The sequence below is a fragment of the Akebia trifoliata genome, unplaced genomic scaffold, assembly GCF_017979445.1.
Source record: "Akebia trifoliata isolate Shusen 1 unplaced genomic scaffold, ASM1797944v1 Contig00719, whole genome shotgun sequence".
Lineage (NCBI taxonomy): Eukaryota > Viridiplantae > Streptophyta > Magnoliopsida > Ranunculales > Lardizabalaceae > Akebia > Akebia trifoliata.
The window spans coordinates 14,125-32,360 of NW_028237148.1; the positions used below are offsets into that span (position 1 = coordinate 14,125).

An 18,236-nucleotide genomic window follows, 5' to 3' on the forward strand; every position below is an offset into this window, starting at 1 on the left:
ACGAAACTAGAGAAGAAAGAAAAGGTAGAGAGAAGAAAAAGGAAGGAAGGAAAGAAGGAAAAGAGGCAGAGGGAGGGGATGGGGTAGAGAAGTAAACTAGGGCTAGGTCATCGGAGTTACGCTGGATGGTTCAATTTCGAGGTAATTTCTTTTTCCTTATTCTTTTTTGGAAAAAAAAAAAAAACAATGGTTGGGCAACTATTTTCATGAATGGCAGGCCTCTAGACCTTGGTCTTCTTTAGAAGACATGGGTATTTAGATAAAAAACCAAACTCCATATTTTGATACATATTTGAAATACCATGTGTGTTATATATGAGATGTCTTGTATTCTATTGGCGCTACGTAGAGTTGTGGGGGTGCAAGAAGCAGTGCCCTTTCGAGGGTCAAACTATATTTTAAGGCTATGAAAAGAGTAATTGTGCAATATTTTTTTAAGATTTTCTATTTTAGGAGGTATTATTTTTGGGAGATTAATACGTTTTAGCAACACCTAATTTATAAATAGAGATCTCTAAGGTTATAAAACATAAGAGAAAATAGTGATTGTTTTGGTTCCGATCCGCAGACGTCATGGTTTTAAAACTCGTTTTGACGTCTTGTCTCGTCCATGAACAAGATCAAGTCGTCTTAGACATGTTTTCCAATACGTTTGAGTCGTCTCGTTCACCAATGAGACAAATGAACTATGATTTTAAATCTTGTCTGATCGTTTGACTAGTTTATCGGTCTGGTTGGTGGACAATACCGAGACGTATTGGACGAGTCGTTTCAATCTCGGATGAGATTTTAAATAATGGTTGACGTAGGTACACTGTCGAACAACATAAATTCTTGTATTTTGTGCAATTTTTTTTTTCTCTTTATTATTTGAGTTTTTCACACTATATTCTCAAACTCAAGACATGCCCCTTGACCATATTCTATTGTGAAAGGTTAATTTATTATATTGAATGTTTCGGTACCTGGATCAGAACAAGATTTTAAACCTTGATTATGCGTTTAAATTTGAACACGACACAACTGAACCTATATATTAAAGAGTTGTGATGAATGCATGCGGTTGGGTACGTGTACATCAGCTGCGTACTCAACCGCATATCAAGACCACGTGCATTCATCATTATTCTTTATTAAATGTATTACAGGGATTGTATTGTGTTAACTGTTTATTAAACAGGCAAAGCTTTTGACAAGATTATTAAATGGGCCTGATTCAAATTGGGTAAAATTTTCAAATACCATTCTTCAATCCCGCCTGACCACATCCATTGCCTTTCTTATATATAACAGCCCCAAAAATCTGATACGTGTCATTATTGATTTGCATACAAGGATGATAGGCAGTTTCCCTTTGAGACAGAGAGAGAGAGAGAATACTGGAGAGGTGGTTGGGAGGAGGCATATTTACTCTCGAGCGGAGAGAGAGAGAGAGAGAGAATACTGGAGAGGTGGTTGGGAGGAGGCATATTTACTCTCGAGCGGAGAGAGAGAGAGAGAGAGAATACTGGAGAGGTGGTTGGGAGGAGGCATATTTACTCTCGAGCGGTACTGGCCTATATGGGGAATAGAGCGTTAGAAAGGTTGACTTTAAAAGGTAAGCTGGGGAGAACATTCTTCCACAAGGCAACAACAAATGTCGAAGACAAAATTTCAACCTACCAAACCCCATTTCTTTAAGCCCATACTCCCTGGTTCTGGTTCATCATCCTCTTCACAACTTGTGAGTCTCTCTCTCACTCTCTCGCATTGTTTCATCTTGGTTTTAAATGATAGTTTTAGACTTCTTCAGTTTGAGTAGAAACTTGATGGATCGACTCAACTTGTTGGTATTTCGAGATGAGTGTTGCAACTGATAGACTCGGTAACCAAGGTCGAATCACTTGATTGGACTCGTGATTAATTTTGGTTATTTTCCTTTATAAGATGGGAATATTTTGGTTATTTTATTTTTTAACCTCTTCTTTTAGAGAATGTTCATCTTCAAGTTTTGAGTTTTGTTTGGAAAAGACAGCTGGTTTGGTGGTCAAAAGAAATTTCACAAAATATAATATTAAACTGTTGAACAGCTTTTGCTCGCCTGATATGGAGTCAGTCTTTTCTTTATTATTTTATTGGAAACAGTTCTCCTACTTGTAAGATTTCAAATCTTATTAAGGGTCTTAGATCTTAAATGGATCACCAAATTGGCAATTCAACACCATAGCTCTGCAAATTTATATTTAAAAAAAGTAATTTTTTTCCAACGATCCAATACAGTGTCCTGCTCCTATAAAATAGGAGAGGTGTTTACGTGGCACATTTTAGTTGGTGTTTAAATACCTCATGCTCCTAATCTAGCCGTTCATCCAGCCAAGGTGTTTGAATTCCAACAAAAATGTGCCTAACATTTTTATAGCAACGTGACACTGTTCTCGATTGCGACTCTTTTTTTCTTAGGTTTGATCAAAGGTTTTGAAAACGGATGGTTACTAGCTTCCACCAAGCTCCCAAGTTAAAATTAAAATTTAACAATAAGAAATTACTTTTGTTTTTTTAAATTTTTCTTTCAAAATTCTTGAAATTATGTCTTGTACATCCTTGTGACATCGGATCAGGTTTTGAATGCCACAGGTCAGCTCAATTACCCCAAATAGATTTTAGTAAGATTAGGCTTACTCTTTTATTTTGTACTATTTTAAAAGACTAAGGTTTACCTTGCTAACTTATTAAGATTTCAAATTTTACTAAAGGTTATTGACATATGAGAAAAAAACATGATCCCGTGCCTCAATGATGCAGAGGCAAAATTCTATGAATTTTGAAAAAAGATTAAAATTATTTTTCATTATTGTATTTTAATTTTGGAGTCTTGTTAACATGTACCCTAGGGGCACACATTAACGTGCAATAAATACACTTTGGAAATTGGATTTTGTACTAAAAATACTCTTAAATATTATTATTTTTACCAAAATACCCTCAGATTCTTAATCCCAAGGTGCATTTATTGCTCTTTAACGTGCCTAAGAGCACACCTAAACAAAGCCCTTAGTTTTAAATTTGAGAGTTTGGTATCCGCTAATTTCCGAAACCTTGGCTTTTATTATTGTCGTTATAATTTATAAGATTGCAAATAAGAGATAGTTCTTCTGTCATGTAAAAATAATAGTTGTGATCATGGTTTTAAATCTTGGCCGAGACAACGAGATGAGTTGTCAAGTCGTCTCAAAGACATGGTTTATTCTAATTCTAAGGTTTTCTTTTTTCTTTTTTTTTAAATCTCGTTTGAGATGAGTCAAATAAATCAGATATCTCATCCGAGACGACTCGGTCTCATTCATGGACTAGACATCAAAACGAGTTTTAAAACCATGGTTGTGATAGAAAATTTATAACCAATTAAGTTGAAAAACCTAAGATTTGAGGGAGTTGCTTCAACTTTATGGGAGAATATGTACATTGAAAAACTCTACCCTCAACCCTCCGCTGAGACTCTCGATCAATCCGACCGTTGAGATCATAGAGATTCTCAAGAAAAAAAATTATGTCTATATGGATTTGAAAACGAACCAAGTAAAACTAAATATGTTTTCTTGCAGTCGATACCCGATGGATTCCTTAAGTACTTAGATGTAGAGAACTGCGAAGAAGCAATCTTGAAGAGTAATAGAAGTAGTGGGAAAGCATGGCGTGTGAAGGTGAATGGGTTTCGATTTCAAGAGGGATGGAATGATTTTTTCAGAGATCATGATCTACATGTAGGGGATTTACTTGTATTTAGACATGAAGGTGGAATGGTGTTCAATGTCATTGTGTTTGATGATACTGCATGTGAGAGAGAATATCCACCGTTGTATTTAGAAGGGAAGGATCAGAAGGACGTAAAAGAAGAACAAGTAAGCAAGAAACACGCAAAGAAGAAATTACGGGGTAAGTTCTCTATGTATTTCGCTAATATTCAAAGTCTTTCAAAGGGAAATTAGCGGGAAAATGATTTCTGTTGAAAAATGTAATTTTCTGGCATGTGATTACGCACTTTCCCTTGAATTCTTTTTCCTAGCAAAACAAAATGATTTTCTAACCTCTTAATATCATTTCAGGGCTGTGATTTTATAACAAAATCACTTATGATTTATATATATATTACGGTGTGATTTTATAACAATATCACTTATGGGGTTATTTCAAATTTTTTTGCGATAAATACACTTTGGAAATTGAAACACAAAGGTATTTTAGTAAAAAGAAATTTTTTTAAGGGCATTTTCAGTATAAAGTCCAATTTTCAAAGTGTATTTATTTCACTTAGGGCACATGTTAACAAGATCCTTCGACATTTTCCTAGGTGTACTCAAATAGCGGGATTTTTTTTTTTTTCACACAATTCATTTTTCCATGGAAATCATTCTCTCTCTTACAAACCCAAAGTCTTGATCATAGGCATGAATGCAAAATGATGTTGTTAATGGTGATTTATGTAATTAATTTGGCTTATAGGTTCAATTAATACTACTTCTGAGGTTATACAAGGTGAAAAGTCCGGCTGTTCCGCACCCAAACATCCTCAGTTTACGGCTCTTATCAAGTTTTATAACTCCAATTCTCCTATTGTGGTGAGTTTAATTATATTTTTGAGTAATTATAATCTTTTTTTATAAAATAAAAAACTAAGGATGGTTTAGACATGCCCATGGTTTTAAAACTCGTTTTATCCATGAATGATATTGAGTCGTCTTGGACAAGTTTTCCGATACGTTTGAGACGTCTCCTTCAATAATGAGAAAAATGAACGTGGGTTTTAAATCTCGTTTGATACATTAATTTATTCGTTCGTCTCGTTGATGTGCGATACCGAGATGACTCGGAAGATACGTCTCAATCCCGGACGAGTTTTGAAACCATGGACATGCCCCGCACCTTTTGGTCAATATTTAGAGATACCCCATATGTTTTTAAACTGATGACATGCCCCCTTGACATAAGTTTTATCAAAAGGGACTAATATAAACTGATCAAAATGCCCCCTTTCTCCAATTTCTCCAACTACTAGGTAAATCCCCTTGATTTTTTCCAATAGAAAATCTGTCATCTTTAATGTCATAGAGAGCCTTCAATTTTTCTACCTAAAAACCCTTCATTCTCCTGAAAATCCTCTCATTCTTGACATTTTAATTTGAAGTAGATGTATTCTCAAGTTTGAAGATTTGACCTTAAAAATATTTCATCTTCAAGCGTCTAATCTTAAGGTAAGCTATTTTTAACCTATTCAATCTCATCTTAAACCCATTATCTTCAATGTTTTTTAAAACCTTTGTTTTTTCTATCCAAAACTTCATTTGTATTTGTCTGAAAATCCTACATTGTTTTTGAGATTTGAATATTAAAGTCGATAGAATCTCAAGGCTGAAATTGAAGGTAGAGGTACCTTACCCTAAGTTTGAAGATGACTTGTTTTTAGGATAAAATCAAGATGTTGATGATGAGGATATTTAGCTTGAACCCATCATTTTCAATGTCTTGTAAAAACCCTTAATTTCTGACCCAAAAATCCATCTTGCATTTTGAAAATCCTATCTCATTCTTAAGATGAATGTTGAAGACAGAATCTCAAGGCTGAAAATTTTACTTTACAATGATTGGTTTTGGAATAGAAGGATAAGATGTTGTAGATGAGGGCTTTGATATCATTTCAATTAGTCTCTCATGAAAGACTTAAGTCAAGGGGGATATGTCCTCAATTTGAAAACATAAGGAGGTATGTTTAATATTAATCAAAAGATGGGGGCATATCTAAATCACCCAAATATTAATTATTTTATTAAAATATACAAAAATCCACTAGACTCAAGAAGATTTACTCATGACAAGGTTGTTAATTTCAAAACATAGGACAAGTCATATCAGTTGAGAACGCAAAAGAGGATCCACATTATAAAATCCCACGAGGGAGTTACTTGAGCCTCTAGATAATTTTTAAAACTATGCTAGGAAGTGGAAGGAGTGCTGTTGATGATCAACTGAACCTCCCTTTGACTCGATTTGTATAATCTTGGGGGGTCACCATCATTTTATGATTTATTTTAGAAACAGCCCTCTTATAAAATTGGTGATATTAGGTTTATCCTTTGCAAAATGCAAGATTAGGCTTAATCCTTTTGATTGTAACTCAACATTGCATGTTGTTGATGATTTAAGGGTGAAATTTTGAATTATTTTTTTTTCTTTCAAAATGCTTTTCAAATACTTAAATTATTAAATCAAAATTTCACTCTTAAATGAAATCATCACGAGAAGGCAACCTTGACTTACAGTCAAGGGTGGTAAACCTATCTTTGCATTTTGCAAGAAGATAAACCTAACATCACCAATTTTACTGGGGTTGTTTCTAACTACCCATCTTTTTAATACTAATCTTTGCTTGCCTTGCAAAACATAAGACTAACACTCTTGCCTCCACATGTTCTCAAAATGCATCTTGGTGATAGAAAAAAGGGGTCTGTAGATGCAAGAAATTGCTCCACACTTTCCTTCTCTCTTAGCTCGGGCGGACCTGCAAATCAGCCTACTCCGACGATCAAGTTAGACAAATTGATCGATGTAATTTGGTTGTTTTAGAGAAGAAGAAATCGAACCTCTTTTACCCATAGCTCCCTTCCTTTTATAGGTATTGATCTGGTTTGATTTCTGCGCCATCCTTTGAGGTGACCTAGGGCAGTTAGCTCACTCCCTGACATGTCAGCTGCAGGAGTTGTTGTAACTGCCCTACCACTTCTGGGATGACGTGAGTTGTTAATACTGTCAATCAACTGTTGCATATGTCAGATCCGTACAACCGACCTATGCCGCCATTACCCGTACTACCTAACCTATCGGTGACTCGAGTTCGAGCTCAATCATCCATTTGCACCCGAGGAATTCAATCTGCCAGGCTTACATATCAGCCCATCCGAGCTTTGGAGATAAGTCCGAGTTCAAATTTTCGCCACGTGTCCTTGATTCAGAATTTCCCCCACAATACCCCCTCTCGAGGATTCGGGCGGATTGCTCGGGTGCTCGAGAATATTAAACTGGGAAGTTGACACATGGCAGCCTCTCATGGGCTCTTAGTTGGGATTAATGATTTCGTTATGGCGAATCGTCATCTAGCCTTTTCATTTTTCGAGGGCGGCGATCCGTTGGGCTGTTATCGTAATGCGCGTCTTGTCTGCTGGTTTAAACGGCGCAATTATTGCATAAAGTACACGTGGCGCCCGGAGAATGGCTCGGTCCGCGTGAAAAAGGGGGCGAACGGTCATATTGGATTTCTCAACGTTTAATGCTTCATCATTATTGATCTGAGAAACCCCGTCCGTTGATCCCAAGTGTACATCTCGAGGCCCTTCTCGTCTATAAATATCCCTCACTTCTAATTCCCAACTCCACTTTGATCTCCCTTGCCGTTACTTTGCCCAATCGTTCCTTCGCAGCCCTTTTGTCTTCACGCACATTCCTGATCGTGCCTCCGCTGCGCCACCGCTGTGCCATTCCGCCGATCGTTGCCCAGCGACCAGGAACCTCTAGCTTTTCTTTTAAGAGGACACAGCGTAAAAGTAACCTGGTCAAGGTCCCTCCTCTCTCCTCTGCCCCTTCCTTTTCACCTTCTCTCTTCTAAATGGCCAGGGGGAAGTCCTATTCCCCCGTTCGCCCTCCACTGGACACCGTCCGGGATACCTTGGGTGTCCCTAGCGGCGTGGGTCTGTCCTATGTGGACGAGACCTTTGTTCAGCGCGAATGCTCCCCAGGTACCTCTGTGGTATACTAAGGGCAATTGAAGGCTGGCCTCCGAGTTCCCCTTAGCAGGCTAACTCGAGAGGTTCTGAACTTCTTCAAGAGGGCTCCCGGCCAGATGAGTGGGAACTTCTTCCGTCTCATTCAGGCCTTCGAAAAATGCCCGAGTAGGCCGGGCTTCTTCTACGTTTCCAAGAGGAGAGGGAAGCCGTCCTTGATCGAGCATCCCGACTCGAATAAGGAATGGTTTTTATTTCCTATCCAACTGTCCGGGCAGTGGGAAAGCGCTCCCGGGGACAAGCTCCCTCCCTTGACGCACCATTTCTTCAACCCTCATGGTGAGTCTCGTTTTATTCTCATTATTTAGCTTTTTATAGCCTGTATCTACTAATCCCTTGGAGCTAACTTCTCTCTGCTGTGTCCGCAGGTCCTACCAAGGACAAATTCCCTGGGGAGTCGGTGGTGATAACGCACTAGTTATCGAACCCCGACCTCTTCAGTTACGTTGTCGAGCTTCTACTTCCACCACTCCGTCCTTCAACCATGGCGCTTCAGTCCAAGCGCCCTCCCCCAGTCCTGGGCTCCGACTCCGAGGACAAAGTCACGGAAGTTGCGCCCACCCCAACTACTGGGGCCCCAAGGGTGGGGGGCTCCGCTATCGAAGAAGAAGAAAAAGAAGAAGAAGAACACCAGCCTCTTCTCAAGAGGCTGAGAAGGGGGCCTCATCTTTCTAGAGCCCCAACGCCAGCGCCAGTGCTGCAGCTGCCCCCTCCTCCTACTGTCGACGAAGCAGGCCAACCAGCCGAGCCTTCACACGCATCCTCGGCTGGTTCGACTAGAAGGGGAAATCTGCCCCTTCCTACCCCCTGGATGGTGCAGCCATCTGTCAGGGGAAGGCCGGTGTCGGATAGGGACTCGACCTTATCCGACCCGTCCGTAGCTAGGGCGATTTTCGACGCGTCCGCGCTTCCGCGGGATGTGGAGAAATTACGCCGTAGTTTTGTCGGCGATTCGACAAAATTTTCCAATGAAGCGTTCCGAGCTTTAGCTATGGTAAGTCCCTTACTTCTCATTTTCTTCATGACTTGATACTATTTTTCTGCGTTTGTACCCTTCTAATGCTTTTCCCTTTCTTCCTTCCAGGCCTAGCATGCCGTGGCTAAACTCATTGAGGCTAGCGATACCTCCGTGCAAGACCTCAAATCCGCGGAGGGTCGCATTCTTCAGCTCCAGGCTGAGAGGGATATGGCTGCGGCCAGCTCCCAAAAACTCCAAAAAAGCTTGGATAGCGCACTATCCGAGCTGGAACAAAATAAAGACCGCCTAGCTCTGGCAGAGGGAAAAATTTCATCATTGGAGGAGTTAGTCAAGGCGAAGGAGGCGGAGCAAGACAGGGCTCTTCAAGACCAACTTAACTCCCTCTAAGCCCAGCTGGATTCCTCGAAGGAAGCTTGGGAGGCGGCTTACAACAAGCTGAAAGCAAAGCTGAGGAGAGTCGAGGCTGCTGCAAAGAAGCCGGAGGCGATTCCCGAAGTAGTAACCGTCGCTACCCCCGAGCCACCCGTCGAAGATCCAGCTGCTCCTTCTGAGGATCAAGCCCCCGATAAAGCCGAGGCCGTGACCGAAGCGGACGCATAAATGGAATTAAGTTTTTGTAATCCCATATGTAAACCTTCTCTCGATATTAATGGAATTAAGTTTTTGTGTCAATTCTTGTGCGATGCGCTTTCTCTTACTTACTTTTAATACACCCTTGGAATGATTACTTTTGTCATCACATTTATCTAACTCCTCAGTTTTGCTCGGCTCCTATTGAGGAACCGAGGCTTCCCCTTAGTCCAACTTCATAGTTGGGCTTGGTCCCCTTGGTGGGACCAAGGCTTTTTCCTTCAGACCAACTCCTCAGTTGGGCTCGGCTCCTATGGAGGGGCCGAGGCTTTCCCTTTGTCCAATTCCTCAGTTGGGCTTGGTCCCCGTGGTAAGACCAAGGCTTTTGCCTTCAGACCAACTTCTCAGTTAGGCTCGGCTTCCATGGAGGGGCCGAGGCTTTCCCTTTGTCCAACTCCTCAGTTGGGCTTGGTCCCCGTGGTGGGACCAAGGCTTTTACCTTTAGACCAACCCCTTAGTTGGGCTCGGCTCCTATGGAGGGGCCGAGGCTTTCCCTTTGTCCAACTCCTCAGTTGGGCTTGGTCCCCGTGGTGGGACCAAGGTTTTTGCCTTTAGACTAATCCCTCAGTTGGGCTCAGCTCCTGTTAAGGGGCCGAGGCTTTCCCTTTGTCCAACTCCTCAGTTGGGCTTGGTCCCGTGGTGGGACCAAGGCTTTTGCCTTCAGACCAACCCCTCAGTTGGGCTCGGCTCCTGTTAAGGGGCCGAGGCTTTCCCTTTGTCCAACTCCTCAGTTGGGCTTGGTCCTCGTGAAGGGGCCAAGGCTTTAGCTTATGTAGCAGGCATAAGCGCAAAGATGACTTTATTGATAATATTTCTTTAAATTGAATACATTCCATGGCGATTGAATTACATCCCCTGCCGATGTCTCCAAGTAGTACACGCCTGTTTCCCCGACTTTGCGCACAATGTATGGTCCTTCCCAGTTATAGCCGAGCTTTCCACTATTGACTTCCTTGGTGTTGGAAAATACCTTTCGTAACACCATATCGCCGACTTTGAACTCTCTGTGACGTACCTTCCGATCATAAGACCTTTTCAACACCTGTTGGTACCGTGCAAATCTCTTTATGACCATTTCCCGCGTCTTATCCAACCAATCCAAATTCCGAGCCACCATTTCATCGTTGAACTCTGTCTCGGCCACTTGCGTCCTCGTAGTAGGAACCTGTATCTCGGTGGGAATAACAGCTTCCGTTCCATAAGTTAGTGTGAACGGGGTGAAACCTGTTGCCCTTCTTACCGTGGTCCGGTATGCCTATAGGACGCTGTGTAGCTCGTCTACCCATCTTCCGTTATGTTTCGCCAACTTCTTCTTCAAGTTCCCGATGATTGTCTTGTTGGATGCTTCAGCTTGGCCATTTTCTTGTGGATACCTTGGCGACGATTGTAGTGATCGGATTTCGTATTCCCTGAAGTACGATTGCATGCGGTTGCCCTTGAACTGCGTTCCATTATCAAATATCAGCGCATAAGGGATTCCAAAGCGCGTTATAATGTGCTCTCAAGTGAATTTGATAACTTCATCTTCCCTAATCCGTGCGAGGGGGACAGTTTCTACCCATTTAGTAAAATAGTCTGTAGCTACTAGGATGAATAGCTTACCTCCCTTTCCCCGAGGTAGAGGTCCAACAATGTCCATACCCCATATCGAGAACGGCCAGGGTGATTTCATAGGATGGAGTTCGCTGGCCGGCTGTAGATGCATAGGGGCATGTTTTTGGCATTGATCGCAGGTCCTCACGTACTTCTTACAATCTTCCTGCATCTTGGGCCAAAAGTATCCCTGATTGATAACCTTATTGGCGAGCGACCGTCCTCCAGAATGATTGTCGCAGATTCCCTCGTGGATTTCCGCCATTATGAGCTCGGATTCTTCCTTAGTAAGGCATTTGAGAAGTGGTCCCCCGAAGGACATCCTATACAGCTCCTCCCCAACGAGAGTATATTTGCCGACCTACCGAAGCAATTTTCAGGCTTCCCCCTTGTTTGCTGGCAGAACCTTTGAGTGTAAATACTGCGTGAAATCTTCTATCCATCCCGAGGTTCTTTCAACCTGTGCGCATTCCCTTTCCTCGTGTTCGATGCTTGCTTTAGGCAGGTATTCCACCGGTAAAGACCGTCCTTCCGTTTCCCTAGCATTAAGGCAATGTAAGCCAACGAATCTGCATGCCTGTTCTCATCCCTCGGGATCTGGCATATCTCCACTTGGTCGAACTTCTTAATCTCCCGCTTTATTAAGACTAGATACTTCGCCATGCGTTCATCCTTTGTTTCAAATTTCCCATTGCACTGGTTTGCTATAAGTTGGGAATCGGTACAGAGCTTTACCCAGTCGATTTTCAACTCGCTCACCATTCTCAGCCCGTGGATGACTGCCTCGTACTCAGTTTCATTATTCGACGCCCCATACCCGAGTTTGATTATCTTTTCCAGTCTATCGTTGCTTGGCGTTACAAGTATTATTCCCACCCCCGAGCCTGAGTAATTCGATGAACCATCGACGAAAATTCTCCAGCCTGCCTGTTTGTCCCACAACTCCACTTCTTCCGTCCTTTCGTCTTCGTTCTCCAATTCTTCCCAGTTCGGATCCTCAATCGGAAAATCAGCGAGGAAGTCTGCCAATACCTGTCCCATTAATGCTGTCCGTGACTCGAATTGTAAGTCATACTCGCCGAGGATTACAGCCCATCTCGCCATCCTCCTTGACTTTTCGGACCTGTGCATTATCTCTTTCAATGGGCTGTCCGTCACAACTCGGACACGGTGTGAAAGGAAGTACGGTCTGAGCTTGTGTGCTGAGTAGACGAGCGACAATCCTACCTTCTCCGTCCTGGTGTACCTCACCTCCAATAGGCCCAACATTTTGCTGACGTAGTAGATAGGGTATTCCCGTCCCATATCAACTTTAAAGAGAACCGAGCTTACTGACGATGAACTTGTTGCCAGGTAAATTCCCAACTCCTCTCCTTCTTCCGGAGAGCTAAGGATCGGTGGCTGCCCCAAATACTTCTTTAGGTCGCTGAACGCTGCCTCGCACTCCACACTCCAGGTGAAATTCTTCTCCTTTTAAAACAACGTGAAGAGCGGACGACATCGATCGGATACCCTGGAGATAAACCTGTTTAGCGCAGCTATTCTCCCTGTCAATTTCTGCACCTGCTTTTGGTTAGTTGGGCTCGGTATTTCTACCAACGCCCGGATCTGGTCTGGGTTGGTCTCAATGCCTCTCCTGGTAATAATGTACCCGAGGAATTTTCCAGAGGAGACCGCGAAAATACACTTCTTCGGATTCAGCTTCATTTCAAAACTCTTCAGTCGATCAAAAGTTTGCTTGAGGTCTGTCAGATGGTCTCCTGTTTTCTTGTTTTTTACCAGTAAATCGTCAATATATACCTCCACGATCTTCCCGATTAATCCTTCGAACATCTTTGTCACGAGTCTCTGGTAAGTGACCCCGGCATTTCTCAAGCCGAACGGCATGACCTTAAAATAGAACAACCCTTGCTCGGTGATGAATGATGTTCGTTCCTAGTCCTCCACTGCTAGGGGGATTTGGTTATACCCCGAGTATCCGTCCATAAATGACATTCTCTCATGACCAGCAGTAGCATCGACCAACCTATCGATCCTTGGCAGCGGGAAGCTATCATTTGGGCATGCCTTATTTAGGTTCGTAAAGTCGATGCACACTCTCACCCTCCTTCCTTCTTCGGTACTGCCACTATATTCGCTATCCATTCTGGGTACTCTACTTCCCTGATAAACCGAGCCTTTAAAAGCTTCTCGATTTCCTCATTTACCCCCTACCTGAGGTGCGGAGACAGCCTCCTCGGCTTCTGTCTAACAGGTCGGAAACTTTCATCGACATTTAGTCTATGGCACGCCATCGAAGGGTCTATTCCAGGCATGTCCTCCAATGACCATGCAAACACGTCCTTGTTTGCCCTCAGAAGTTGGAGCAATGCTGCCTTCTCCTCCTGCAATATTGTGGTACCAACACTAACTAGCTGTCCTCCGTCATCGCCGAGGTCCACGGCTTTGACTTCTTCAACTGTTACCTGCTGCTCCCGCTGCGGCTGCTTCTGTAATTGCGATGAAGCTTCATTCCCAGTTGGTGGTACCTTTCTCTTCTTCTGAGGAATGGCCTAGGGGCCTCGGTCTTGCTTCAAAGCCAAGTGAAAACACCTCTGCGCCATCTCCTAGTCACCCATGATCTCCATTATTTCTTCCTTACCCGGAAAACGAGTAACTTGATGATAGGTTGATGGGACTGCTCTCATCTCGTGTATCCACCTTCGTCCCAGGATCGCGTTATAGGCTGAATCCGCATCTATTACCACGAATCTTGTCATTACCACTTTTGGCCCTACTGTGATCGGGAGTGTGATTTCTCCTACCGAACTGCTCGGAGCACCATTGAACCCATAGACGAGGGTCGGTGTTGGTTCCAAACTCTCTGAAACCCCCATCCTCTTTGTCGCGCTTAGGAAGAGAATGTCCACTGCGCTTCCCGAATCCACCAGTATTTTACGGAGCTCGACGTTTCCCATTGGGAGTGCGATCACTTATGCGTCCTGATGGGGCCTTGCCGTTCCCCTCAGGTCATCCTCTGTGAACACAATTGCCCGAGAATCCGCTCCGTTGTTCGTCGTTCCTGCTGTCCGTACTCCTGATGCCACACTGTTAACCCCGACTATATGTCGGATCTTTTTTACTCTTTCCCGCATCACCTGCCTAGATGGCACTTCGGCCCCCAGCACCCCCGTGATGGTATGAACTATTATGCGTTCTTCCGTCTCTCGACGACCTCCTTTAGTCAGCCGTCTTTGTTCGGGCTTCCGTTCGGCTCTCTCGGCAGTTTCCCCTCTTCTTCCTCTTCCCGTCGAGACATAACCTTTGAGCTTCCCTGCTTCGATCATATCCTGGATGATATGGCGCAGCCTGTAACAATCCTCAATAAGGTGGTCCTCAGCCTCATGGTACTCGTAGTATGGTTTTCCGGGTTTTCCTTTATACCCCCGTGGCGGATGAATGAAATCGGGTTCCCTATTTATGTGCCTCAGTATCACAGATAGTTTTTCATTGAGCGGGGTATACGCCTGGCCTCTCTTCCACCATGACTGCTCGCTCGAATCTCTCCGCCTTTTTTTGCTTTCCTCCCATCCAAGGTAAACCGGTACCTTTGTAGCATCCATCCCCCCTTCGCTGCTGGCCACCGTCTGAGCGATTCGTCTCCTGCCTTTCACGGATTCCTCCACGAGGATGTACTTTTCCACCTTTGTATACAAATCTTCTAAACGAGTTGGGTCAGACTTGATCAAAGACTCATGCAACCGTGTTCCCGGGATGACTGCTGCGATATACGCCGCGCAGGCTGTTGCCTCATCCATACCTTCTACATCCAGGGCCTTCGTTCGAAAGCGAGTTACAAATGACCTGATACTCTCCCCGGGCTCCTGTCGAGGGTTAAATAGAGTGTTAACTCCGACCTTCTTCCTACGCAAGTGCACGAACTGCCCAACAAACGTTTCTTCTAGCTCGGAAAAGTTCGTAATTGACCTAGCTGGTAAAGCCTGGAACCACATCATGGCCCCGAGCCTCAAGGTTAATGGAAATAGCTTGCAAAGTAACGAATCATCGTTCTGGTACAGCACCATCTGACTTCTGTAATGCAGAATATGGTCCATGGGATCCAGTGTTCCGTCATAGGTTTCGAACTTCGATATGTGGAACGATCTAGGTGATTCTGAATTCATTATTATCGACGAGAATGGTGTCCCTTTGAGTTTCCGAATTGCATTCCGTACCTTTTGTACGGGATCCTTCCCTCGTGCGAATTCCTCATCCCTCCTCCTGAGCATCTCCTCCACTTCCTTCCTCGTCATTGTTTCTTTAACTTCAGAGCTTCCTTGCTGCGTTTTGACTACTGCTGAGTCTTCGGTCCAGTCTGCCTCTGTCCGTGCCGTTCGGACAATATGATCACTACTTTGCTCTGCACCTGGCCCTCTTCGATTTCCGCGCGCTCGCCTAGCCTTTGTCTGAGCTCTTCATTTTCCCTCCTTATGTTCAGTATCTCATCATTCTGTTTCTCCAACCCCCTGCGCATCTCCTCTCTCATCTCAATGAGTAAGTTGTACATTGCAAGCATTGGGTCTTGCGCGTTTGGAGGTGAGTCTGCCGGCAGCGGATTTGATGGTTCTCCACGATTTTCGCCTCTAGCCCTTCCCATCTTGGTCGTTTTTCTCCTTGTAAGTTTTCCACGGACGGCGCCAAATTGTAGATGCAAGAAATTGCTCTACACTTTCCTTCTCTCTTAGCTCGGGCGAACCTGCAAATCAGCCCACTCCGATGATCAAGTTAGACAAATTGATCGATGTAATTTGGTTGTTTTAGAGAAGAAGAAATCGAACCTCTTTTACCCATAGCTCCCTTCCTTTTATAGGCATTGATCTGGTTTGATTTCTGCGCCATCCTTTGAGGTGACCTAGGGCAGTTAGCTCACTCCCTGACATGTCAGCTGTAGGAGTTGTTGTAACTGCCCTACCACTTCTAGGATGACGTGAGTTGTTAATGCTGTCAATCAACTGTTGCATATGTCAGATCCGTACAACCGACCTATGCTGCCATTACCCGTACTACCTAACCTATCGGTGACTCGAGTTCGAGCTCAATCATCCATTTGCACCCGAGGAGTTCAATCTGCCGGGCTTACATATCAGCCCATCCGAGCTTTGGAGATACGTCCGAGCTCAAATTTTCGCCACGTGTCCTTGATTCAGAATTTCCCCCACAGGGTCTATTTTATCTTAGTAACCTCTTATAGATTGGGGTGTGTTTTCACAAATGCGAGGCCAAGAAGTGTGCGCCAAAAAGATAGAACTTAACCGGGTACCTAGTTTTATATTGTGTATTAGAGGGCACCCTAGACGTAGTAACAACAACAAAAAAAAGATAAACACGTTTAGAAACGCATCTTGTATTTTTGACGATTAAAAAGTGTCTTTTTCATATGTAACAAAAAAACGTCGTTTTATTCTCTTAATTTTTTTTTTTTCAAAACAAAAACAAATGAGAAAAGGAAACTTTTTTGTAACGTGGGATTTAATACAGAATAGAATTTGGTGATTCATAAAATTTAAAAATATCGGATTTGATGATAATATCTTGATTTTATGAATTTTCATTAGATGTATACATTTTTTTTTTTTATTTTAAACTTTTAATAAATTTTTTAATTTTTAATTTTCATCATTTTTTTTCTTGGTTTTCTACGTTTTTCGAAGTTTTCTCTTATCATTTTAAATCTGTACTCTGACTTTGTGACCATGGAGGGCGCTAGTATCTTCTTTGATGAAATGATGGTGTTGTGTGTGTACAGTATATCCCAAGAGAATTTGTGAATTCCAATGGACTTGAAGGCAAACGTTGCAAAATGTCCCTTAACGATAAAAAAGGAAGGTGTTGGGAGATGAATTTGAGTGACAGAGGTAACCGTGGAGCTTTCATTACAGGTTGGCGTTATTTTTTGGCTGCAAATGACTTGAAGGACGGAGATATTTGCACTTTCAAGCTCATATCAATAGGGTTGAAACCGGAAATGGAGGTCGACATCTCCCAATTAACTACAACATGAAACTACCCTCACTTATTTGTTGTTTTTTGGGATCTATATATTTATATATGCAGAGAGTTTGATGGATCTATGACTAATTGTTTTTTGGGATCTATATATTTATATATTTAGATTTGGCTTGACCATTTTCAGTTGTTTTGTCCTTGTTTAATATTCTTATAAACAAGTTATAAGTAGAATAAATCCAAAAGATGGGTATCCAAGTCATGGTTTTAAATCTTGTATGAGATGAGTCATCCTATTCGTCTCGGTATTGTCCACCAACGAGATGGATTGGCAAGTCGTCTCAAATCTGATGTATCTTTCTAAAATCATTTGATTGTGTCATTGTTTAATGAGACGACTCGATCTCATTAATGGATGAGACAAGACATCAAAATGACACAACATGAAAAAAGCCTACATTTGTCGGTTCAAGGCTGTCGAGTTTCATAAAATTTGACGAACCAAGGCATCAAATTTTTCATTATCAATTTTTTTTTTCGACGGATTGAAACCATTAAATTAATGGAGGATGGGAGAAATTTGATGGCTCTAACTCATCAAATTAGGGATCATTAAAAATTTCAATGGCCATAAGTCATTAAAATTCACTATTTAAACTTTGTGGGCTTTGGCCCGTTGAATTGTCTTATCAAAATTTCCAGTTTTCACATAATGTGAGTTTTAAAACTTTGCTCCAAGTGGACCCAATATTTATTTGATCTCTAACATCATTATTCAGAATTGAATAAAAATATGACCAGGTTCACGATGGTAGAGCTAGAACCAATCAGGTTTATGTAGAGGTCAAAGAATTTCACTTGTAGAGGCTGAGTTAATGGTGCTGAGATGAAATTACCAATATTATATATAATAAGAGGATTTAAAAAAATCAATTGTCTATAAAAATAAAAAGATTTATAAGAAAAATCTTTTAAAAGGAAAAAAGATGGTGGATTAGCTTCTTGCAACTCAAACTTTCAGAGGAAAGAAGTGGAGAGACGAACTAAGTACAAATCCTAACAATTAGTCTTATGCCATTTTGACCAAAATAATATTTATTTTGAAAAACCCCCCAAATTTATTTGATTTTATGAGTTTTAAAATTAGGATCTGTTTAAGCGTATAACGGGTTGGTGTATCTGTGAAAGAGTTTTTTCTTCCCAAGATTTTATATATAAAAGAATAAGTTTAGCCTCATTAA

General features: G+C 42.3%; 1 protein-coding gene across 1 annotated transcript; it reads left to right on the forward strand.

Moving 5' to 3' along the window:
• The first annotated feature begins 1,402 nt into the window (after positions 1 to 1,402).
• LOC147381151 (B3 domain-containing protein REM8-like) lies at positions 1,403 to 17,142 on the forward strand. Its single transcript, XM_086430791.1, has 4 exons — positions 1,403 to 1,723; positions 3,582 to 3,912; positions 4,480 to 4,595; positions 16,796 to 17,142. Exons 1-4 carry the CDS (start codon positions 1,637 to 1,639, stop codon positions 17,048 to 17,050), a joined length of 789 nt encoding a protein of 262 aa, XP_086286917.1. The 5' UTR covers positions 1,403 to 1,636; the 3' UTR covers positions 17,051 to 17,142.
• The last annotated feature ends 1,094 nt before the right edge of the window (positions 17,143 to 18,236 follow it).

Bases quoted from the DNA above. Each gene is read 5' to 3' on its own strand.
- LOC147381151 (XM_086430791.1), top strand. From the start codon at position 1,637: ATGTCGAAGACAAAATTTCAACCTACCAAACCCCATTTCTTTAAGCCC. The intron at 1,724-3,581 runs GTGAGTCTCTCT...GTTTTCTTGCAG, and splicing joins CATCATCCTCTTCACAACTT to TCGATACCCGATGGATTCCT. The intron at 4,596-16,795 runs GTGAGTTTAATT...GTGTGTGTACAG, and splicing joins ACTCCAATTCTCCTATTGTG to TATATCCCAAGAGAATTTGT.